We start from the raw sequence: 26637 nt of genomic DNA on the forward strand, positions 1-26637 counted from the left end.
CTATCCCTAATCACTCTTTGTCTTTCCAAATGCATTTAAACTCTGTATGTCAGAATGCCCTCCAATAACCTGCTCACTGGTGACATCAGGTTGTCTGATTTATGGTGTCCTGGCTTTTCCTTACCACCTTTCTTAAATAATGGCACATTAACCATCCTCCAGTCTTCCAGTACCTCACCTGCGGCTGTCGATTATATAAATTTCTCAGCAAAGGTCCCAGCAATTTAACCATCTTTATGCATTTTAGTACGTTTAGCATCTTCTCTTCTGTAATTTGATTCTAGTTTTCCAAGTCATTAGCTATGTTCATAGATGAAATATCCTTCCAATAGCCAACCCAAGTCCCTTCAGGATTTCATATGAATCAATAAGATCAACTGAAGCTCCATAGGTTAAAGATCCAAATGTTCAATCTTTCTTTGTAAAATAACCAAATTTACAAAACTTCACTCATAACTTTCCTTCTGTCGAACTCCATACCCCCTTTACAAAGCTCACAAATCCTTAGATGTCAAATGCGTGGCCAGTCAGCCTTATCATCTTACTCCCTTTAAATGTCTTTCTGTGTCCTCAGTATTTTATCTCAGTACTCTCTTCACAGCTGGCCCAATATGTTTATACTGCCTCTGCCTATCTGCCAAAATACATGACCTCATATTTTGTTTCATTGCTTTAGACTCTAGTTATCTCATTTTTGAAGGCTTCCCATTTTTCAGCCATCCCTTTACCTGCGAATATCTGCCCCCAATCAGCTTTTGAAAGCTCTGGCCTAATACTGTCAAAATTTGCCTTCCTCCAATTTAGAATATCAACTTTTAGATCTGGTCTATCCTTTTCCATCACTATTTTAAAACTAGTAGAATTATGGTCGCTGGCCCCAAAGTGCTCCCCCACTGACACCTGAGTCACTTGCCCTGCCTTATTTCCCAAGAGTAGGTCAAGTTTTGCATCTTCTCTAGTAGGTACATCCACATACTGAATCAGAAAATTTTCTTGTACACACTTAGCAAACTTCTCTCCATCTAACACTATGGCAGTCCCAGTCCACGTTTGGAAAGTCAAAATCCCCTACTAATAACCACCCTATTATTCTTACAGATAACTGAAATCTCCTTACAAATTCTCAATTTCCTGCTAACTATTAAGAGGTCTATAATACAATCCCAATAAGGTGATCATCCCTTTCTTATTTCTCAGTTCCACCCAAATAACCTCCCTGGATGTATTCCCAGGAATATCCTCCCTCAGTACAGCAGTAACACTATTCCTTATCAAAAACGCCACTCCCCCTCCTCTCTACCTCCCTTTCTATCCTTCCTGTAGCATTTGTATCCCAAAACATTAAGCTGCCAGTCCTGCCCATCCATGAGCCACGTTTCTGTAATTGCTATGATATCCCAGTCCCATGTTCCTAATCATGCCCTGAGTTCATCTGCCTTCCCTGTTAGGCCTCTTGGTTGGAAGTAAATGCAGTTTAAGTTATCAGTCTTACCTGATTCTCTGCTTTGTTCCTGCCTGCCCTGACTGCTTGACTCTCTTAATATTTATGCAAATAATTTGGATGTGAACATAGGAGGTATTGTTAGCAAGTTTGCAAATGACACCAAAACTGGACGTGTAGTGAACAGCAAAGAAGGTTACATTAAAGTACAATGGGATTTTGATCAGATGGGCCAATGGGCTGAGGAGTGGCAGATGGTTTAATTTAGATAAATGCAAGGTGCTGCAATTTGGAAAAGGATGTTCCCAGGATTGAAGGATTTGAGCAACAAGGAAAGGCTGAATAGGCTGGGGCTATCTTCCCTGGAGCATTGGAGGCTGAGGGGTGGCCTTATAGAGGTTCATAAAGTCATGAGGGACACTGATAGAATAAATAGATAAGGTCTTTTCCCTGGGGTGAGGGAGTCCGGAATGAGAGAGCATAGATTTAAGGGACTTAAGGGGCAACATTTTCACATAGAGGGTGGTACATGTATGGAATGAGTTGCCAGAGGAAGTGGTGGAGGCTGGTACAATTACAGCATTTAAAAGACATCTGAATGAGTATATAAATAGGAAGGGTTTAGAGGGATATGGGCCAAGTGCTGGCAAATGGGACTAGATTAGGTTAGGATATCTGGTTGGCATGAACGAGTTGGACCGTGCTGTACATCTCTATCACTCTATTTCTATCTGCCATTTGTCTAACCATTCATATGAAATCTGCTTCCACTACTCTCCCAGACGCTACATTACAAAACCTAACAACTCTTTTAATTCTTGACTAAAGAAGTTTCTCTTCATTTCATTCCTAGCTCTCTGGTTGGTTGTTTTGGCAATTAGTTACTTTTGAATGGTTTGTAAAATCATGCAGAGTAGTTGCACGGTTGCTAATAGAGAATTAATGAAGGGTGAGGTTGCTTCCACTAATGGTCGACGCAAGGAAGGGATGAATATATTTACAAGACATTGAATTATTCAGGTATCAGCCAGAGAGCTAGGAATGAAATGAAGAGAAACTTCTTTAGTCAAGAATTAAAAGAGTTGTTAGGATTTGTAATGTATTGTCTGGGAGAGTAGTGGAAGCAGATTTCATATGAAGATTCAAAAGAGAGCTGGATATATATTTGAAAGCTATGAATTTATCGGGCTATGGAGACGGTGCTGGAGAATTAGACTAGCTAGGTTGCTCTTTCAGAAGATTGTAAAGACACGATAGATCAACTGGTCTCCTGTATTGCAAAATTCAATGATACTTCCATGATATTGACTTGTTCCCTTTAAGATTGGAAGGGGATCAATGTTCACTGTAAATGTATTCTTCTGGAGTTCAGTGTACAAATTTTATTTTGAAATAATTTTGACGTTCTTCCTCATTTATTGATTTACCACCATGTTATTTTTGCTGCCACCTACTCATAAAAACATGGTTTAATAAACACTGTTTTAAGAACAAATCAATAGCAACACAAGGGAAAATATAAAATTTTCCGAAACATACTTAAGACAATACCAAAAGAACATAAAAGAAATAGAAATAGTGTGTCTCTCGACAATCCAGTCCATTATCACAAAGTATGCTGTAATGCCTCAGAATAAAACCAGATAATTTTGGACAGCTGGCTTCAATGCCTGAAGAAAACATTTAGCCTAAGACGTTATATAGCCAACATGTTTAAAATGATTTTACCGAAATATTACTATGGACTATATGTTGCATTGTTAACAAATAGAACAATACATACTGTCCCCATTCATCCTCTGGATTAGCAAATACGACCACATCAACAGGGAGAATCAGTCTGAAGTGGATTCGTGAATTTTTATCGTTGTGTATAGTTACAATTTCAAAGACATCAGGCCTTGTCAATTCAAACAAAAGCTCTAAGTTTACAACTTTCTGAAAGTAAGAACAAAATGAGTTAATAAAATAGCTCTTTCACCATCAAGTCCTGAGAAAGTAATATGCATGTTAATCTGAGACATCTTTGAAAAGTGTATTTACTGACCTCTATTTGAATTGATTTTACTTATAAATTTGAAATACTCTCTGGTTTCGCAAACATTAATGCATTACATGAGGAAATCAACTACTGCCTGCAAAACTAAATGGATAGAACTGTGGGATTTCATGCAAAAGACGCAGAACACTATTGTAAATACCATGATCAAGCCGCCTTATGTTCTCAGGGAGATAGTATCCAGTTTTCTAAATTATCCTTCCAACCACTCTTATTCTTCATTGAGTCTATCGGTCATTTCCATTATTAAAAAGTTCGATGAGAAAAAGTGGACTTCACCTCTTTTACAACATGGTGACAGATAGCCGAACCAAATCAGCCTTTCTACTTCTGTATAAATCCGAAGACACCCAAAATCACTCAACAGATTCCTAACTAGACTTTTGAATAACCCACCCCAAACTTTGCAAATAATTAATTTTCAAGACACAGGTTTTATATCATAAAGAATTAACTACTTATTAGATACACAGTAACTTTAGCAGAAGGAAAGTTAAACAACACTGTAAGCTCATTAATGTCTGTGTTTTATGCCTAAAGCATGTATTTTTAGCCCCTATTCACACAAAGACAGACAAACAAACACAGTCAAGCAATAAACAGGCAATAAAACTGGCCAGATTACTTAAAAGGCTTTCATGATGCATTGTATCACAAGTTATGAACTCCTTGGCTGCTTTTCTGGAAATTTGTTCATGATCATGCTCCCAGTTCACCCATGCAAGGACAGTAATACTTCAAACTCAACATTTTATTATTTGGTTTTCCAGAAACTGATGTATCAGGCTAGGCAGATATTTTCAAATCTCATACTGTCTCAGCAGCAGCCCAGAAATATTTCCCAGAAAACACAATTCAAAAGAATTAAATTCTGCCTCCTCGCTGATAGTCTGATTAACTCTTTACAAATTGCTGTGTTTTGGACACTGATCAACAAGATTAGATCTCATTGAATACAGAGAGAACTAGCCATTTGGATACAGAACTGGTTCGAAGGTAGAGGACAGTGGATGGTGGTGGAGGGTTGCTTTTCAGATTGGAGGCCTGTGAGCAGTGGTATGTCACTAGGATTGGTGCTAAATTCATTGCTTTTCATCATTTATATAAATGATTTGGATATGAACATAGGAGGTATAATTAGTAAGTTAGTAGGTTACTCCAAAATTAGATGTGTAGTGGACATTGAAGAAGGTTATCTCAGAATATAATGGGATCTTGATCAGATGGACCAAAGGGCTGAGGAGTGGCAGATGGAATTTAATTTAGATAATTTTGGAAAAGCAAATCAGATCAAACCTTATACACTTAATGGTAAGGTCCTGGGAGTGTTGCTGAACAAAGAGACCATTAAGTTCCTTGAAAGTAGAGTTGCAGGTAGATAGGACAGTGAAGAAGGTGTTTGGTATGCGTTCCTTTGTTGGTCAGAGCATTGAGTATTGGAGTTAGGAGGTCATGTTGTGGCTGTACAAAACATTGGTTAGGCCACTTTTGAAATATTGCATGCAATTCTAGTTTCCTTCCTATTGGAAGGATATTGTGAAACTTGAAAGGGTTCAGAAAAGATTGACAAGAATGTTGCCAGGGTTGGAGGATTTGAGCTATATAGGGAGAGGTTTAATAGGCTGGAACTTTTCACTGGAGCATCGGAGGCTGAGGAGTGACCTTGTGGAGGTTTATAAAATCATGAGGGGCGTGGATAGGATAAATAGACAAGGTCTTTTCCTTGCTGTGAGGGAGTCCAGAACTAGAGGGCATAGGTTTAGGGTGAGAGGGGAAAGATATAAAAAGGTACCTAAGAGGCAACGTTTTCACACAGAGGGTGATGTGTGTACGGAATGTGCTACCAGAGGAAGTGATGGAGGCTGGTACAATGACAGCATTTAAAAGACATCTGGATGAGTACATGAATAGGAAGGGTTTAAAGAGGGAAATGGGCCAAATGCTGCAAACAGGACTAGATTAGGTTAGCATGAGCAAGTTGGACTGAAGGGTCTGTTTCCGTGCTGTATATCTCTATGACTCTACAATTGTCATAGGGTCTCTTCCAGGCTTAACAGAACCAAGCTCCAGGTGATAAATTTGTTAATAGCCAACTTCTGCTATATCTTTAAACATAATGCTCTTCTGGCGGTCACTGCGTTTGTTAGGATCCTTTTAACCATGAGTTGAAAAGTGCAGCCTGGAAAAACATCACCGATCAGACAGCATCCAAGGAGCAGAAGAGTCGATGTTCAGGCATAAGCCCTTCATCAGGAATTTGTGTGTGTGTGTGTGTGTGTGTGTGTGTGGGGTGGGGGGGTGCGGGGGAGAGGTAGGTGCAGGTGAGGGGTGATAGTGATAGGTCTATGGGGGGGTTTAACAGAGGGAGAGAAAGAAGATGGACAGGTAGGACAGTTCAAGAGGGCAGTAACTTATTGGAGGGTTGGATCTGGGATGGGGTGGGGGGGAGGGGAGATAACAAAACTGGTGAAGTTAGTGTTGATGCTGTGTGGTTGGAGGGTCCCACGGCAGAAGATGACGTGTTCTTCCTCCAGTTGTCAGGTAGTTAGAATTGGCGGTGGAGGCGGCCCAGGATCAGCATGTCTTTTGCAGAGCGGGAGGGGGTATTGAAGTGGTTGGCCACAGAGCAGTGGAATTGTTTGGTTCATGTGTGCCAGTGATGTTCCCTGAAACATTTCACGAGTTGGCCTCCTGTCTCCCCAATGTAGAGGGCACCATATCGAGAGCAACGGACACAGTAGGTGAGGTGTTTGAATATGCAGAAAAATCCCCGCTGGATGTGGAAGGACCCTTTGGTGCCTTCGACGGAGGTGAGGGGGAGGTGTAGAAGCAGGTTTTACACCTCTTGCGGTGGCAAGGGAAGGTGCCGTGGGTGGGTTGATTGGGGGTGGGGGGGGGCATGGACCTGACGAGGAAATCGCGGAGCGAATGGTCTCTGCGAAATGCAGATAGGGGTGGGGAGGGAAATATCTCTCTGGTGGGGTGGTCTGATTGTTGGTGAAAATGGCGGAGGTTAATGTGCTGAATCAGGAGATTAGTGGGGTGAAGGACGAGGAGGGTTCTATCCTTGTTGCAGTTGGAGGAGTGTGGTTCAAGGGTGAAGGTGTGGGAAGAGGAGGAGATGTGCTGATCCTCACTTTCCACCCCACTAATCTCCAGGTAGTGCGCATTATCCTCTGCCATTTCCTCCATCTACAATCAGACCCCACCACCAGAGATGTATTTCCCTCCCCACCCCTATCTGCGTTTCGCAGAGACCATTCGCTCCCTGACTCTCTCGTTAGGTCCAAGACCTCCACCAACCCCCCCTCCATGCCTGGCACCTTCTTCCTTTGCTGGCCCAAGACGTGTAAAACCTGCGCCAGAACCTCCCCCTCACCTCCATCCCAAAGGATCCTTCCATATCCAGCAGAGATTTTCCTGCACATTTAAACACCTCATCCACTGAGCCTGTTGCTCTCAATGTGGTTTCCTCTACAATAGGTAGATGCCAATTTGCAGAATGTTTCAGGGACCATCTCTGGGACACACGCATAAAACAACCCCAACAACCTGGTGTTCAACCATTTCAACTCCCCCTCTCACTCCCCTGAGGTCACTCAAGTCCTGGGCAGCCTCCTCCACAGCCAAATCCAAGCCACATGACGACTGGAGGAAGAATGCCTCACCTTTCACCTTGGGACCCTCCAATCATACAGCATCAACATTGACTTCACCAGTTGCTTTGTCTCCCCCTCCCCTTACGACACGGGGTAAACCCTCCTGCTTAATTTAAACCAGCAACACAGAAAAGATTTATCCCGTGAAGTCATCTGTGAAAATTCGAGAGGCCAAGAACTATTTAAAGTAGAAATCAGAAACTTTATTTCTTAAGGTATAACGGAGAATAATTAACTCAGCTATTTACACCTCCTTTCTCTCACCTATCTTTACCTTCCCTTCTATAATACTAGTCTGATAAAACTCCCAATTAAGATTCACAGGAAAATTCAAATTTTAAAACCAGCCAGCAATCAAATCTTCTCTTTATCTTCGTCGGTAGATTGACTCTCCAGGTCAGTGTTGAGGTTTTTCTCTGTGCAAACTCCTTCTCTAGAAGGTACCTCTGACAAGCAGTTGGTCTGATGGCAGTTCTCCTCCCAACTATTCAATTTTCTCCAGTCTTATACCCCAAAGTGTCAGATTGTGTCATTGGCTTTTAAGATTGTCAATATACTCAATTCAAACTTGACTGGAATTTGATATTTTTCAGGGTATAATTTAAACTGATTGGCCTAATTCGGATCCATTTTGTTGTTTCCAGGCAACTAGCTACCCCAGTAGCTGGAGAACATTACATTGTGCCTTATTGAGAACACTTGGTGCTGTCACTGCTAGCTTTTACTCTCTTAAAGGTATAGTATACCCATATCTTCATAACACAGGTTAGGAAATTGCAGAGAGGAGAGCAGAATCCTTGGTCTTGGAGTTTGGAGATAAGTTTTGTTGTAATTAAGGTGCTGAACATGGAGCTAAACTCAAGAAGTACAGGTCAAGTCAATGACAGCATCCTTGTTATCCAGATGCTCCAGGGTTGAGTGTAGGGCCAGGGAGATGACATCTGCCATGGACCTATTGTGATGGTAGACAAATTAGAGTGGATCAAGGCAATCTGTGGGGCTGGAGTTAATGTGTGCCATTACTGACCTCTCAAAACACTTAAGAACGATGGACGTCAGAGCCACCAGGCGGTAGTCATTAGGGTGCATTGCCTGATGTTGCTTTGGCACTGTGGCAATAGTGGTATTCTTGAAACAGGTGGGAACCTCAGATCAGAGCATGGAGGTTAATGTTATTTATGAATATTCCTGCCAGCTAGACTGTGCAAGAACAGAGCGCACAGCTGGAGACCCTATCCAGTCCACTTGTTTTTTGTGGGTTCACTCTCAAGAAGGTCAATCTGATGTCTGCAACGGTGACTGTGAGTCCAGGTGCACCCGAGGCTGTTGGGGGCAAATGACATCATTTCATAGACCTTCTGTTCAAAATGACCATATAATGCTCTGGATCAATGATTTAGGAATACAGCAAACAAACAAGCTGGTGGGTATTGCATTTGGAAGCAAGCCTTGTACTTCAAAGCCAAATTCTGGAAAAACTCTGAATACAAATCAATAAAAAGCAACACAGTTAGCAAAAAAAGAAGCCTTCATGTAAAGATCATGGTCACCAAAGACCATTCTGATGTGTCAGGACAATTATACAATATGTATATTGTATACATGGAGTATGTAGACCAGAAAATCCCAAATATCCAGTATGGGATAAACATTAAACAATAATGATGCCCCTAGCAAACCCATCTTTCTTGGCCACAAATGAAATCAAAATGATTTTGAAGCACCAATCAATACTTGAATTTATTACCCACATTTACAAAATGAAGTATCCACATTGCCAGTGAAGCTAGTTAAGGTTATCTTACTGTATATTGGGAGTCACAGCATGGAAACAGATCCTTCGGTCCAACTCGTCCATCCTGACTAGATACCATAAATTAATCTAGTCCATTTTCCAGCATTTGGCCCATATCCCTCTAAACCCTTCCTATGCATATACCCATGCAGATGCCATTTAAATATTGTAATTGTACCAGTCTCCACCGCTTCCTCTGGCAGCTAATTCCATACACATACCATCTTTTGTGTGAAAATGTTGCCCCATAGGTCCTTTTAAATATTTCCCCCCCTCACCTATCCCTCTAGCTTTGGACTCCCCCACCCCAGGGAAAAGATCTTGAGTTTTCACCCTATCCAAGCCCCTCCTGATTTTATAAACTTCTATATGGCCACCCTTGAGCATCCAACACTCCAGGGAAAATAGCCCCAGCTTGCTCAACCCCCAGTCTCTACAACATTCTTATAAATCTTTGCTGAACCCTTTCAAGTTTCACAACATTCATGCTACAGCAGGGAGGCCAGAATTGCATGAAGTATTCCAATAGTAGCCTAACCAATGTCATATACAACGGTAACATGACCTCTCAATTCTTAAATTCAATGCACTGACCAATAAAAACAGCATACCAAACACCTTCTTCACTATCCTAACTACCTGTGACTCCACTTCCAAGGAGTCATAAACTTGCACTCCAAGGTCTTTATTCAGCAACACTCCCTTGGACCTCACCATTAAGTGCATAAGTCCTGCCCTGATTTGCCTTCCAAAATGCAGAACAAGCAAAAACTGGTTGAATTTCTTAAAATCATTAGATATGTTGCAGAAACATTTGAAATAAAAACAAACCGTTTTCAAAAATATATAGGCTTACCAGAGGTTTAATCTTTACAGATTTCCTTGCAGGAATCCTTTTAAGGTAGTCATTGACTTCAATGCTGAAATAAAAATTGTGATAAGACATCACACAAATACAGCCATTTGCACATAACTCATCATTTCCATTCATTTAATTAATCTATTGATTTTCAACTGGCTGAAACATTTCTGCTCACTGAAGTACTTTTTAATCCACAGGTAAAATAATAGTTACAATATAAAATAACAGCAATCAAGGCATTTAGTAGGCAGTTGTAAAACCCATGCAACCTACTCCAATATTAGGGAGGGTAACCAGCCATCCTGGCCTATGCTGGGTCCAGATCCTTTCTGCTGAGTATTTCACTCAGTTGTAACAAATCACAATTAGGAAGTCTAATAACAACATAATTACAGAACAGTCTGTAATAGCTGAGGCAATAGAAAAGACAAAGTAGTCTGCCAACCCAACTGGCCCTATGCATATTCTTTCATGAAATGTGAATACTTATTGGAAGAACCCTCCCAAAGACCAGCTAGTCAACCAAAAGTGGTAACATGAATTGAAATCCTTTATTGTCACGTGGATTCAAGACAAAACACAGTGAAAAGTGTGTACTACTGCTCATACATAAGCTCTATTCACAGAATAAAGAAAGATAACTTCAAGAGAGTCCAATTTTTATCTTTTCTGCTGCTGCAGCATACTGCCATCAGACACCCGCTTCGAGCTTTCCAGCCCATGCCGGTGAGATGTCTTGCTTTGGGCTTTCCATGAGATCTAACCTTGCTGACCAGTCTCCCATGGGGAACCTTGACGAACATGTTACTGAAGTCCATACGGATCACGTCTACTGCTCTGCCCTGATCAATCTTCAAAATACTCAATCAAATTTGTGATACATGATTTCCCACGCACAAAGCCATGGTGACTATCCCTAATCAGTCCTTGCCTTTCCAAATATATGTAAATCCTGTCCCTCAGGATTCCCTCCAACAACTTGCCCACCACCGACATCAGGTCTATAGTTCCCTGGCTTGTCCTGACCATCTTAATGGAGTTTTACATAAATTCATGCAGTTTTTGACCAAAGTACAATGTAACCCAGCAGGGTAACATTGTACTTTGATCAAAAACTGCATGCATTCGTGAAGAACTCTGAGCTCAAAAACTGCATGAAGTTATGTAAAACTCCGTTATCTCACTTTTTAGATTAGAATCAATCTAAACATCATGGCATAGACCGAGAACACAGGGGGCCAACACCTTCAACATATTATCTAGCTATCACCCATTGTTAACAGCTAACCCGAGAATGCAACGTTTTTAAAAAAAGGTTTTGTGATTTACACGTGAAAGAAGTGAAACTATCACTGTATTCTAACAGATGAAAGGCTTAACAGACAATCAATTTTTCAATGTATAATTTCAGTTACATCACACTGAATTTTTGCTATAAACTCTGTGTGTTAAGATTGAGCCCTCCACTACCACCAGATGAAGGAGGGTCGCTCCGAAAGCTAGTGTGCTTCCAATTAAACCTGTTGGACTATAACCTGGTGTTGTGTGATTTTTACACCCCAGTCCAACACCGGCATCTCCAAATCATGACCAGAAAGGAAGAAATAGAAGTACAAAAAGAGCATTTTAGAGCAAGAAAAATTCAGAGCTTCTAGGCAGTCAAGTGCAGGCCCACCAAAGACAAAAACCAGAAACACTCAAGAGGCCAGAACTGGAGAGGGCAGCAATAAAAGATGATGCTGTGTTTGAGACTTGCAATTCAACATATCAAATTATGCTTACTTCTAGCACAACCTGGGGCATAAATGCAGACAATTTTATTGTACTGTTCAAACAAAAAAGGACTGCAGATGCTGGGAATCAGAATTAAAATCAGAAATTTTAAAAACTCAGCAGGTCTGGCAAGATCTGTGGAAGGAAAGCAGAGTTCACATTTTGGGTCCAGTCACCCTTCATCAGAAGGGTTGCATTTTACTGTTAAAGTTACATGGCTCAAAGAGTCTCCAGACACAATCAAAACTTCAAAGGATCAAAGCTATACCAGGAAACAAAATGGAAATGCAACGGACATCAGAAGTTTAACATTAACACCATAAGTCTAACTCGAAATCTCATGTCCACCTTCAAAACATACATTCCATTCTGCTACTTACGGCACAAGTTTTAAGATGCTTTTGCAGGTGCTGTCCTCTTGCAGTTCTGTAGGCAAAGTGTTAGAATGGGATTTTGGCCAGACATATAGAGAACTCTCCCAACCAAATAAGACGAAAGACTGTGAATTCACTTTCGCAATCAAATTCTTTATGGCTTCTGACATGCCTCCTTTAATTCCATTCTCTGATATCAAACAAGAAACAATGTTACAAGTTCTGTAGATGTCAATACTCATATTTATAAATTGCATAACAGTTCTATTTGCATAAACAAATATAAAGTAACATTCATGGCACACAAGTGTCGGACAATAACTATCCTCGATGAGAAAGAATCGAACCATTGCCCCCTAACATTCAGGGTCATTACCATTGCTGAATCCTCCACTGTTAACATCTTGGGGTTTAGCATGGATCAAAAACTGAACTGAGTCACCAATACAAACACTGTGGCTACAAAAGCAGGTCAGAGGCTTGTAAACTCACCTGTCCATGCCTGTCCACCATCTATAAAGCACAAGCCAGGTGTGTGAGGAAATACTCTTCATTTGTTTGAATGAATGTAGCTCCAAATGACACTCACTAAGTTTGACACTATATAGGTCAAAAAAAGCTGGTTTGATTGTCAACCTATCCATCATCTCCAATTTCACTCCCTTCATTGATGTTGCACATTGACCAAATCATTCACCATCTACAAGATGCATGGCTCAACAGCACCATTATAACTCAATCTTAACAATCCAGAAGAAAAAGGACAGCAAATGCATGGGAACACCACCAACTCAAAGTTCCCTTCCAAACTACACACCATCCTAACTTGGAACTAGTTAACTGTTATTTCACTCTTGCAATATCAAAATAGCAGTATCACAACACTGAAGATGTCCCAACACCTCAAGGACTGAAGTGGTTCAAGAAAGCAGCTTATTATCTTCTTCTCCAGAGCAATTAGCGATGGGCAATAAACGTTCAACTAGATGGTCACAGATATCAATGCACAAGAAAACAAAATCAACAACTGACTTTAAAGGAGTAAGATATCAACAGGCCCTTTATAAGAGCATTATAAAATAGAATTTGACATCAAACAACATTAGGAGATTTTACACCAGACTTGCAAATGCCTTTCAGAGAGCTAGGTTTTAAGAAGCACCTCAGCTACATAGTTCTTTGAAAGTGGCATCACAGGTAGACAAGGTGATGAAACAGTTGTTTGGCATGCTTGCCTTCATTCATCACAACACTGACTATAGGAGTTGGGACATTATGCTGCTGCTCTACAGGACATTGATGACGCCACTTTTGGAGTACTACATACAGATCTGTTTGCCCTGCTATAGGAAGAATATTATTAATTTAGAAAAGGTGCAGAAAAGATTTATAAGGATTTTACCAGGACAATCTCTATGATGAATGGAAGCATATAGAGATTTTCTTCTGTAAATCACTAATCAGTTCAATCATGGGTATAGTGCTTCCATTCACCATATAGAGATTGTCCATATTATCTACAGGATAGACAGAAAACTTTTCAACTTCAACTGACTGAAATCCAAAAAGAAAACTATATTAACCTTGCTTGTGGAAATTCAGTATATAGCTGGCAACATCACTCCTGCACTGTTTAGACTGCTGCTACATTAGACTAACAGGCAGAAAACTAGACATCAGGAAACATGAACATCAACTTGTCACAAAAAGACATGACCCACTCTCACTAGTATCCTTGCATACGGATGAGGAAGAACACCACTTCACTGGGATAACACATCCATCCTAGGACAAGCTGAACAGAGACACGTATGAGAATTCCTAGAAGCATGGCATTCCAACCAGAACTCTATCAACAAACAAATTGACTTGGATTCCATTTACCACCCACTGAGAAAAAGGACAGGAAATGACATCACCATAGGAAATGATGTCACCACAGGAAATAGCATCACCAACCCAAGGAAACCCAAACACATAAATAGAAAGCAGGCTACACCACCAATGCTTCATCCAGAGGCTCAGTGAAGATGTTATCTAGTATGGTGACGAAATGTCTGAAAACAAACCTGCCAGTTCAGCGAGCAAACCTATATCCAGATAAGCAATTTGTCATGATGGAAACTTATGTCGATCCTGGGACAGTAGGAAACTGCTGTAAAGCCATTTACGTGTGGAAAAAACTAATGACATAATAAGCCTTCTACATTTGAATGTAACTTGTCATTAAAAATAATGAATTTTGATAAATCACTTTTGTGTCAGTATAGAATACAGTGCTGCACATAATAAAAATGTCTTTGTACCTAAGTCTTGATTTACCAAATCTAAACTCCTATGAAAGTCTCTTTTCATCCACTTAAAATCACAGTACAGCACATGGCAGTCAAGATTAAAACAAAAATCCCCAATCAAATTGTAACCAGGCTGTCCTCTTCAGAGGTGCCAAACTGATGTGCTGTGTGCTTCCAGTATTTTCTGTAGAAATATTAAATAACAAGGGCTTGGTGGATCAAATAGGTATTTCTTATCCTTGGCTCTTTGTTATTCTAATAAACCAGGTACCTGCTGAATTTCTAACCTCTCATAATCTGCCTTTATTGGAACTGGTAAGAGTCTTATCAATTGTAACATGTTTATAGACAACCAAGGAAACAAATGGTTAGAACAAATTTTCACTATTATTTTTGAGCAAAAAAATAGCAAAACGGTCATGAAAGAGGAATATTAGAATTGATGACAAACTGAGACTGCTCAAACGGGTAACTCAAAGAAAAATCAGAGATGCAAACTAATAAATAGTTAGCACAAAGAAACTGAAATTCTCCACAACAGCCGCTAATGTGAAATAAAAATAAGAAATGAATTCAGAATTAGAGCACAAAAAATTAACATTACTAAAGAGGAGCAAAAAATTCTTAGTTAGTCAATGGTGCAAAACAATCTACTTTAGAAGAATACATTAAATTCAAATTTCAAAATAGAACTAATAGGTAACATACGCACCATCGGTTTTGTTGAGGATTCCATCCAAATAAAGTCCCCCTCTTATTCGAAACAACAGATCATCAGTATCAAGTGGCACCTGAAATAAATTGTTTCTAACAAAGTAATCCATTTGTCAAAATAATGCAATGAACATTTTTGTGCATGTTGCACAGCCCTTCTTGGTCATCAGTATTCCCTGACTCTGTTTCATCTGCAGCTGCACATTCTTACTATCAGATGGAATTTCATATACCCCAGGAACTCAATACTCCTATTTCTAAGCATCACTAAAGCAGTGAGGAAATTTTATTTTGTTCTAACATTTCATGGGAAAAAGCCATTCGGGACCATGGAATATAAATTTACACAGTGCATCAGTAAGATTCTCAGCAAGATTCTTCAATGTGCCTAAACCATTTTCAATGTTCCTCGACTCTATATAGTGATCAATCATCTTGATAGACAGTTTAACTTATTTATTTCTGAGATTTAAAGCTGAAAGAAAAGGTCTTATGCTCCTCTGGGCATAATAGGAATGACAGAATAAATGTTTGAAAAACTGCAATTCAGGTGAAAATCTGTGACTGGATACATTATATAGTATAAAATGTTATTAGGGATTGGGAGGGTGGTCCCTAGCTCCTGCCTAATGTAATTTGCTCTCCCCCAATTTAGCAATCTGCCACAAGACCCTGACTTATCCTTATTCATAGCTATCTTAAAACTTACAAGTTGTGATCACGGTTTCCAAACTGCTCTCCCACTGAAGGGTCAGTCACCTGGCCAGGTTCATTATCCAGTACGTCAGGTATGGCCCGTCTTCTAGTTGGACTATTCACATACCATTTCAAGAAACCACCTTGGTGCACCTAACAAATTTTGCCCTGTCTAAGCCTTGTCATCCTTCCATAATCTGCCTAAATACTGTGACATTCATGCCCGTCAGAATTCATACCATATCATTAGCAGAAGCCCAATGAATAAAAGGGAATAAAAACAAATTACGGTAGTTCTGAAAACCTGGAACGGAACACTACTGTCAGAGAACTGGAAGGCCGGGAGCAGAATGGAACAACTGACTGCAAGGCTGGAGCAGGACGTGACGGCCGCCACACTTACTCATAAATGTTGATCTGTTATCTGTGAAGAATTAAGGTCGACCTTTACATGAGATATATGGAAAATTCCAGGTTAGTTGGCCAAAAATAAGGCATCAACATTTGCATGAGATCAACTATTACTCGAGTACATACGGTACTTGTTCCTCAATGTCTCGGTGGCGGTTGGGGGGGGGTGGGGGGGGGCTATAATATAATCCCATCATAGTGATTATTTTTGAGTTCCACCCACTTTGCCTCAGTGGACAAGCCCTCCAAGTTTGTCCCCTCTGAATTCTATGATGCTCTGAAGCACTTCAACAATTAATGTCCTGTTGTGAAATATGGACAGAAAATGCTGGAAATAGGTGTCAGATCTGACAGGGTCTATGCACTAAAATATCATGTAACATTTAAGTCTTGTGTCCTGTACCTTGAATTTAGAATTCCAGGTAAATAATTCTTTGTTTAACAGGTTAAAAAGCAGTTTATCAACTGAAGGGCTCAGTGTCTGGGGTAACATAGGTCTCAAATTAAGCAAGAGGTCAGTGCCCTGGGCATTAGGCTCTCAAATGAAGAACTGCTCAGGCAGCATCCAAGGAGCAGGAGATTCGACGTTTCAAGCATCAGCTCCTCATCAGAAATGAGGGGTGGCCCAAGGGGGTCGAGTGATAAATTGGGGATGTGGTGGTGATGGTGGTGGAGGTGGGGGAAGAGGTGAATGGGAATCCAATAGGTAAATGAATGTGGGGGTGAAGAAGATAAGTCGAAGAGGAGGGTGGAGCAGATAGGTGGGAAGGAAGATGGACAGGTAAGACAGTTTAAAACGGCGGTGCTATGTTGGAAGGTTGGATCAGGGTTAAGGTGGGTGAAAGGGAAATGAGGAAGCTGGTGAAATCAACATTGATGCTGTATGGTTGGAGACTCCTGAAGCGGAAGATGAGGCGTTCCTCCTCCGGGCATCGGGTTGCTAGTGTTTGGCGGTGGAGGCGGCCCAGAACTTGCTTGTCCTTGGAGGAATGGGAGGGGGATTTAAATTGTTTGGCCACAGGCCAATGGGGCTGTTTATTGCGTGCCCCCCAATGACGTTCCCTGAAACATTCTGGAAGTTGGCGCTCTGTCTCCCTAATGTGGAGGAGACCTCATCAGGAGCAACGGACACAGTAGATGACGTGTGTGGAAGTACAGGTAAATCTCTGTCGGATGTGAAAGGATTCTTTGGGCCTTGAATGGAGCTGAGGGGGGTGGTGTGGGCGCAGGTTTTTCACCCTGTGGCTGAGCACTTTAAATTCCCCTCTAACTCCATAGTGACATGCAAGTCCTGGGCTCCCTCCACTGCCAAACAAGCCACCCAACGCCTGGACGAAGAACAACTCATCTTCCGCCTTGGATTCCCTGTGGTTGGAGGGTTCCATGTGGATATCATTAGTTTTGTAATTTCCCCTCCGCCACCTTATCCCAGATCCTACCTTCCATCTCAGCACTACCCTCTTGAACTGTCCTACCTGTCCATCTTCCTTCCCACCTATCACCTTCACCCCTCCTTCATCTACCTATTGCATTCCTACCTTCCCTCCAGCCCCAACCACCTCCCATTTATCTCTTAGCCCCCTTTGGCCACCCCCTCATTCCTGATGAAGAGCCTGTGCTCGAAACATCAACTCTCCCAATCCTCGGATGCGGTCTGACCGGCTGTGCTTTTCCAGCACCACACTCTGAGTCTGATCTCAAATGGAGTCCTCACTTTCTCCTCCTCTCAAATGGAGAAGTCTATACTTTTATGATCCCAGTAGGTGTCAGATTCCACATTGATATCTTGTTTGACAGTTAATAGTTTTTTTTTATTTAAGAAGCTGGTCTTTCATAGAAAAACAAGCACACAATGTTACAGATATGGTTTCAACAATAAAACAGAAGTTTACCATGCAAAAGGAATGATAAAATAGAATAGACCAAGTTATTTATATATAATTTGAAATATTTCAGAACACAGTGAAAAATAAAATACTCTTCATCCCAAAATAAAACCTTTATAGTTCAATAAAAACCTAAAGAACAGCAGATGTTGGAAATCAGAAGCAAGTTCGTCCCAGGAACTGACTGCAGTCCATGTTCTCAGATCCAACTCTGACTTTGTAATTAAGTCTGTTCATATAGGTGGTGCTGTTGTTGTCTGGAGTACTGACCTCTACAATGCAGAGACTGAGCACTAACTCTCAGATACTTCCTTCTATCCATGACATCACCATTGAACATCAGGCCATTCTGCTCAGCACAGACACCAACCTTATTTCATGAAAGTGATCTCCCCCACAGTGGTTGTAAGCTGATAGTCTCTCTCAGCTCACTTCAACTTACTTCCCTAAATCCACAAACAGGAATACCCCGGCAGACCCATTGTTTCTGGCTGGTCCTGCTCCACAGAACTCATCTCTTCTTACCTTGTCTCAGACTTTTCCTCCTCTTGACCAGTCCCTGTCCTCTGCAATTCCTGTGATGCGTTAGTTTCAGAATTTCTTGTTTGCAGGGTCAGGCCGCCTCCTCTTTACCATGGATGTGCAACCCTTTACACATCCAACCCCTATCAGGAGGATCCCAGGGCTCTCCACTTCTTCCTGAAAAAAAGGCATGAACAATCCACATCCACCACTGCCCTCCTCCACGTGGCCAAGCTTGTCCTCATCCTGAACCACCTCACTTTTAACTCCTCTCATTTTCTTCAGTTCAGAGGGTGGCCATGTGTACCCGCCTGTCTCTTTGTGGTGTACACGGAACACTCCTTGTTCCTGCCCCATCCACAGCTCTTGTTCTGGTATATTGATGACATCATCGGTACTGCTTCCTTCTCTTGTCCAAAATTGGAAAAGTTTGTTGATTTTGCTTCCAATTTCCACCCTGCCGTCACTTTCACTTGTTCCATCTCTAGAACATAGAACATAGAACAATACAGCGCAGAACAGGCCCTTCGGTCCTCGATGTTGCGCCGACCTGTGAACTATTCTCAACTCATCCCCCTACACTATCCCAAAATCATCCATGTGCTTATCTAAGGATTGTTTAAATCTCCCTAATGTGGCTGAGTTAACTATGTTAGTAGGTACGGCATTCCACACCCTTACCACCCTTTGCGTAAAGAACTTGCCTCTGACATCTGTCTTAAATCTATCACCCCTCAGTTTGTAGTTATGGCCTTTCGTACAAGCTGACATCATCATCCTAAGAAAAAGTCTTTCACTGTCTACCCTAGCTAATCCTCTGATCATCTTGTATGTTTCTATCAAATTCCCCCTTAGCCTTCTTCTTTCCAATGAGAACAGACGCAAGTCTTTCAGCCTTTCCTCATAAGACCTTCCCTCCAGACCAGGCAACATCCTGGTAAATCTCCTCTGTACCTTTTCCAATGCTTCCACATCCTTCCTGTAATGGGGCGATCAGAACTGTACACAATATTCCAAGTGTAGCCACACCTCCCTTCCCTTCCTTGACACCTCTATTTCCATTTCTAGGGGTAGACTGGCCACCAATATCCATTACAATCCAAACAATTCCCACAGTTACTTTGACTATACATCCTCATACCCTGCTTCCATTCTCCATTCCATTTTTCCAGTTCCTCCGGTTCTGTTGCTTTAGTCTGATGATGGCTTAAAAATGTGTGGCTGGAAAAGCGCAGTAGGTCAGGCAGCAAAGGACCAGGAGAATCATCGGGCTTATGCCCGAAATGTCGATTCTCCTGTTCCTTTGATGCTGCCTGACCTGCTGCGCTTTTCCAGCAACACATTTTTAAGCTCTGATCTCCAGCATCTGCAGTCCTCACTTTCTCCTCTGTTCTGATGATGCCAATTTTAACAAGGATGCCTTCAAAATTCCACCTTCTTTTTCAACTGAGTATGCCCCAGCACTATAGTTGAAAAAGCCCTCAGCCGGGTCTACCCCATCTTCCACACTTTGATCCTCACTTCCTCTTTTCTCTCCCACAACAGCAATAGGGTTCCCCTTGCCCTTACTTACCATCCCACCTGCATCACATCCAGAGGTCCATTATCCACCATTTCCACAACCTCCAGCAGGATGCCACCACCAGCCACATATTCCCTTCCCTTCCCTTCTCAGGCTTTCACAGGGACGGTTTGCTCCAGGACACCCTAGTCCACACCTCCTTAACTTCCAATACCCTCCACAGCCTCATGGCACCTTCCTCTGCAACCACATGTATAACACCTGTCTGTTTGCTTCCTCCCTCCTCAGTATCCAAAAGCCCAAATATACCTTCCAGATGAAGCAGCGCTTTACCTGTATTTCACTTCATCTAGTTTACTGCACTTGGTGCTCTCATTATGGTCTCCTCTACATTGGAGAATTGAAGTGCAGACTGAGTGACTGCTTCATAAATTATCTACGTTATGTCTGCAAAAAAGCCTCTTAGGCTCCAGCTGCATGCCACTTCAACACACCACCTTATTCCCTGGCCAACATCTCTGGCTCAGGCTTCCTGCAGTGCTCCAGCAAAGCTCAGTGCAAACTGGAAGAACAGCAAGTGATTTTCCATTTGGTAACTCTACAGCTTTCCAGACTCAATATCAAGTTCAACAATTATGGGGCTTGAGCTGTCCAATGTCATTACCCCAATGCCCACATACCATGCCTTGCTATTACTTGGTCTGATATGACATACAACCTATTGTTAGCCACTAATGGTCTCCATTAACAGCTATTCACCCTCCTAGCCTGATCATTATCCAGTCCTTTGTCTTTTCAACTGTTCTTCTCTCACTCTTTGGGCTCTATCTCCATCTATCGTTACCCCCTACCCCACCCTATCTACTGTATTAAAATCATTATTTTCCTTGCTTTCATCCACTCTGAGGAAGGGTCACTGGACGCAAAATGGTTACTCTGGATTTCTCCCACAGATGCTGCCAGATCTGCTGAGCTTGCAGCAACTTCTGTTTTTGATTCTTTATAGTACAGATAGTTCTTCTATAATACCATGGTTGCGTTCTTATGCAACCCCGTGTTACAGAAAAATCGCATGTGGTGGCAATCATGTTACAGCCAACACATGCTTTAAAAACAGTGTCCCCAATTCGTTTATCGTGTTATACCGACAAAAGACGCATTATAGCATAGTGCCCTGTACTCGAATAGACAGAATTTTCTTCTTTATTACATCTGTAATTTGACTTAGCTATTGCTCTTAATTCTGGGTCTTGAGATTAGTTTCTGCAATAATCATCTAGCTGTAATACCCCCTCCCCCATCGTGAATAGAGAACTAAAGTCCAGGAGACTTCCACTTTGTAGATAAAGAGCCTGATGTCCAGGCTGGTGTGTGAATAGAGATGTCGACTCTTCTGATGTATTCACACAATTGAATTCAAATAACGTCATGGTTCTCACTACCCATTTATAGTCTAAAACTTTCAATCTCAGCCATTACACTGATGTAGTGTATTTCTAACTTATCTGAACTAATTCTTTGGTCCAGAAAAACATCCAACTTCAATCAGCATATCTGTAAACTGATGCCAGGAGGCGTGCAGCGATGGGTGTTTCCCCTAAGCAACTCAATCAATCCTTGTTACAAACTGAAAGAATTGTGGATGCTGTAAAATCAGAAACAAGAATAGAGATTGCTGGAAAAGCTCAGCATATCTGGCAGCATCTGTGGAGAGAAATCTCAGTTAACATTTGGGTTCTAAGGAGGGGTCACTTGAAATATTAACTCTGATTTCTCTCCACAGATGCTGCCAGACATGCTGAGCTTTCCTAACAATCTCTATTTTTGTTTCAAATCAATTCCTGACCCTTCTAATTAACAATAGACTAAAGTTCTTCAAATGTTTAGTCATAATTCTTTCCCAATGCAAACAAATTCCCAATAAGCCTTCAGGAACCCTGTCTCTCATACACACAGACTAAACTCCACTTATCACTAGGTCAAAATCCAACTCTTAAAACAATATTAAAATATTTACACTACACACCCCCAACATTACAATATGTTGCCAGATGTTTGGCTATCTCTGCTGAAGACTGTAAAGAGTGTGTTAGGCACACTATTTACAGAGTAACCTCAATTATCCGAATATTATCTGAAGGAGATCTCAAGGTCCCGATAGAAACACTACATAAAAGAGGTGTTTCCAACACTGATCGTGTCTTTTGTTTACAATGATGATTAAAAACGAACTCGGCTTACTAAAATGCTGCCGAGAACAGTCCTGGACATCGATGGAGACCTCCCCCCCCCCCCAACCCCCAGATGGCCGGGGGTGGGGGGGGTGAGGCAGGGTTGGACAGGGTTAGGAGTTGGACGGGGTGTGGGGGCATGTGCGCGATGTGCGGCTGCCTAGTCTCCTGAACAGGGAGAGGACTTAGCAAGTGCAAGTGCTCGCTGTGTCAATCCCATTGAACTGGTGTGTGTAAGGGGCCTGCAGCATTGCTGAAGGCTCCCGCACCCCTCAAGTGTATCTCTGCTCAGAAACAAACCCGGAGACAGAGAGAGGGAGCAAGGCAGGCAGAGCAAGGAGAAAGGTCAGAAAGCTCCAAGCTTCAGAGGAGAGGCATTGAATCAATTAACCGAATAATCAATTATCTGAACGAAATAGTGCCCACCCATCTCGTTTGGATAATCGAGGTTCCTCTGTAATATATAAGTAGTTCCCTGAGCATTAGGCTATCTCTTTACGAAAGGGAGAGATCCCTAGGCATCAGACTGTGTATTTGCACACTGTTCTCTGCAGGAGGCTCTGCATTCATGATGAGGATACTGTCCTGGTCATGAGACTTTCTCTGCACACACCAGCCTGATTTCGACTCTCTATTCGCACACCAGCCTTGGCATCAGGCTCTTTATCTACAAAGTGGAAGTCTCCTGGGCTTTAGGTTCTCTGTTCATGGTGGGGAGACAATGGCCTAGTGGTATTATCGTTTGACGATTATTGCAGAAAACTAACCTAATGATCTGAGAACCCATGTTCAATTCCCATCCCAGCAGATGGTGGAATTTGAATTCAATAAAAAACATCTGGAGTTAAAAATCTATTGTTGACTTTGAAACCATTATTTTGCCACCTAGTTCACTAATTCCTCTGGTCTGGCCTACACATGACTCCACAGTAATAGCAATGACTCTCAACCACCCTCTGCAATGCTGTATCAATTGCTATGAAGTCTCAACAAAGAAATGAAACTGGACAGAACACCTGGTATTGACCTAGGCACCAGAAAAGACAAAGGCAGAAACAGCGCTGTCAATCCTGCCAAGTCCTTTTTACTAACATCTGAGGCTAGTGCCAAAATTGGAGAGTTGTCTCAAAGACCATTAAGTGGCAAAAAAATTTGCAGATGCTGGAAACCAAGACGACAAACAGCAGGCTAGAAGAACAAAGAAAGCCAGGCAGGTGGAGAAGTCAATGTTTTGGGTGTAACCCTTCTTCAGGATTGGGGGTGGGTGACAGCACGGTGGTACTCATTCAGGTCGGAGTCCTCAACATTGACTCCAAATACCATGCAATTCATGGCTTCAGATTAAACATGAATAAGAAGATCTCCTGGAGATTACCATGCACCATCCTCCCTCGGCTGATAAATCAGTAGGCCTCTAAGTTGAACAATGCTTCAAGCACTGAGAGTGTCAAAGGCACAAAGTGCACTCTGGCTGAGGATTTCAATGTCCATCAGCAAGTGTGGCTCAGCAGCGATAGTGCTGATCAAGCTCATCAGGTCCTAAAAGGATATAAATGTTAGATTGCATCTGGAGCAGGTGTTGAAGCAACAACAGGAGGGAAAAACTTACTTGACCTCATCTTAACCAATCTGCCAGCTGCATCTACCCATCACAGTATTGGTAAGAATTACCACTGCACAGTTTTTGTCGAGACAAAGTTCCACTTTCACATTGAGAATACCCTTCATTGTGTTCATGACTTAGAGGTGCCGGTGTTGGACTAGGGTGGATAAAGTTAAAAATCACACAAAACCAAGTTATAGTACAACAGGTTTATTTGGAAGCACTGGCTTTTGAGGCGCTGCCTGTTCATCAGATGGATGAAGAGGCAGTGCCTCGAAAGCTAGTGCTTCCAAATAAACCTGTTGTACTATAACCTGGTATTGTGTGATTTTTAACTTCATCGTGTTGTGTGGCACTTTGCTAAATAGGACAGACTTCGAACAGATCTAGCTACTGAAGACTGGGCATCTATGACTCACTGTGAGCCATTAACAGCAGAATTGTACTCCAACATAATCTGTAACCGGTCAGCATGGCCTGACATAGCCCCGAATCATTCTTTACCATCAAGCCAGAAGATCAACCCTTGTTCAATGGCAGTGCAGAATGTATGTCAGGAGCAGGATCTGGCATACTCAAAATGACAAGTCAGCCCAGTGATGCGACCAAACATGGCTACTCGTGTGCCAAACAGCACAAGTAGCAAGTGACAGACAGAGCTAGGTAATCTGACAACCAACGGATGAGACATCAGCTCTACAGTGCTGCCACATCTTGTTGTCCACAGTAGTAGACAACAAAATAATCAACAAAATAAGAGTCTCCACAATAGCCAGGCAATGAACATCTCCAATAACAGGCAATGTAATCACAGTCTCTTTACATTCAATGATGTTACCATTACTAAAAAACACAAAAACTTCTTGTGGATTACCACTGACCAGAAACTCAGCTGGACTCACTACATAATCACAGTGGCTACAAGAACAGGTCAGAGGCTAGGAATACTGCAATGAGTGACTCATATCCTTACTCCCCAAAGCCTGCCCTCCAGCTACAAGGCACAAGTCAGAAGTGTGATGGAATACTCTCCATCTGTCTGAATAGGTGCCGCTCCAACAACACTAAGAACCTTGATACCATCCAGCACAAAGCTGCCCACATGATTTGCAGCACATCCACAAATATCCTCTCCATTACCGAAGCTCACAGCAATGTGTACAATCTAAAAAACTCACTGCAGAAATTCACCACCCACTAAATGCACAACCATTACTATCTAGAAGGGAGCAGATGCATGGGGGCAAGCTCTTTGTTGGGAAGAGCCATATCTGGCACATAAAGATAGTTGTGGTAACTGTAGGTCAGTCATCTCAGCTCCAGGACATATCTGCAAGAGTTCCTCGGAATAGTGTCTTCAGTCCAACCATCTTCAGCTGCTTCAATGACTTTCTCTCCTTTATAAAAAAGGTCAGATGTTGTGATGTTCACCGACATTGCACAATGTTCAGCACCATTCGTAAGTACTGAAGCTGGCCAGGTTCAAATGCATTAAGTCTTAGACAATAACCAGTCCTGGGTTGATAAGTGGCAAGTAACATTCATGCCATACAATTGCCAGGCAATAGCCAACTCCAATAAAGTGACAATCTAACCACTGCTCCTTGATATTCAATGGTGTTAGCATCACTGAATCCTGTGCTATCAACATCCTGGGAGAGCACCTATGACCAGTAAATCAACTTTACCTCGCCATGTAAATACAGTAGTTAGAAGAGTATGTCAGGGGCTAAGAATATTGCGGTGAGTAACTTACTTCTTGCCTTCATAAAGCTTGCCCACTATCTACAAGGAGTGTGATAGAATACTCCATACTTACCTTGATGTGTGCAGCTCCAACAAGATTCAAGAAGCTGGACACCATCCTGGACAAAGCTGTCCACTTGACTGGCATCACATCTACAATCATCCACTCTCTCCACCACCAATGCTCATTGCAATGTGTACTATTCAAAGATGAACTGCAGAAAATTAGACAGCACCTTCCAAACTACTTCCCCCTAAAAGGACAAGGCAGGAGATAAATGGGAACACCACCATGGCTAAGTTCCCCTTCAAGCCACTCACCCGACTTGGCTTTTGCCCGAAACGTTGATTTCGAAGCTACTTGGATGCTGCCTGAACTGCTGTGCTCTTCCAGCACCACTAATCCAGAATTTGGTTTCCAGCATCTGCAGTCATTGTTTTTACCTCCTGACTTGGAAATATATTTGTGTTTCTTCACTGTTGCTGAAGTCAAAATCCTGAAATTCCATCACTAAGGGCATTGCAGGATCTCAGCAGTTCAAGAAAGAAGCTCACTACCATCTTCTGTAGGGCAATTACAGACAGGAAATCAATGCTGACCAGTTGGCGATGCCGATGTCTCATGAGCGAATTTTTAAAAGTCTTGGGCATCAGCCTCTCCATTCACGATAAAGACACTGTCTAGGGCATCAATGCCTGTATTCACAAGCATCAAGCTCCCCATTACCACACCATCTTGGGCGTCAAGCTCCCCATTTCCACACCATCTATGGTATCAAGCTCCCCATTTCCATACTGTCCCAAGCATCAAAGCTCCCCATTTCTATACTGTCCCAGGCAATAAGCAGCCGATTCCACATGGTCCTGGGCATGGAGTCTTCCTTTTCTACATGGTCCTGGACATCAAGTTCCCCATTTCCACACCATCCTGGCCATTAGGCTCTCTATTACTCACTGTCCTGAGTGGCAAGCGTCTAATTTATGAAGAGGACACAGTCTTAGGCAACGGGTTGTTATGGACGAGTCCAGACCTTCTCAAAACTTTTTAT

The 26637-nt window shown here is 42.0% G+C and overlaps 1 protein-coding gene across 4 annotated transcripts in view; it reads right to left on the bottom strand.

Moving 5' to 3' along the window:
- Positions 1-26637, bottom strand: part of LOC140495961 (ufm1-specific protease 2-like) — a 49596-nt gene that overhangs the window by 21499 nt on the left and 1460 nt on the right. Inside the window, exons 2-6 of one of the 4 annotated variants that reach the window (XM_072595315.1) lie at positions 18490-18663; positions 14970-15048; positions 11970-12153; positions 9811-9874; positions 3225-3379 (exon numbers count right to left, since the gene is read on the bottom strand). In XM_072595315.1, the coding sequence (XP_072451416.1) occupies positions 3225-3379; positions 9811-9874; positions 11970-12133 (383 nt within the window). In that variant the 5' untranslated portion in view covers positions 12134-12153; positions 14970-15048; positions 18490-18663. Of the gene's footprint in view, positions 1-3224; positions 3380-9810; positions 9875-11969; positions 12154-14969; positions 15065-18489; positions 18664-26637 lie in introns of all 4 variants that reach the window. The other 3 variants (XM_072595332.1, XM_072595306.1, XM_072595323.1) reach the window with 3 other exon arrangements.

Source organism: Chiloscyllium punctatum, chromosome 2, assembly GCF_047496795.1.
Source record: "Chiloscyllium punctatum isolate Juve2018m chromosome 2, sChiPun1.3, whole genome shotgun sequence".
NCBI lineage: Eukaryota > Metazoa > Chordata > Chondrichthyes > Orectolobiformes > Hemiscylliidae > Chiloscyllium > Chiloscyllium punctatum.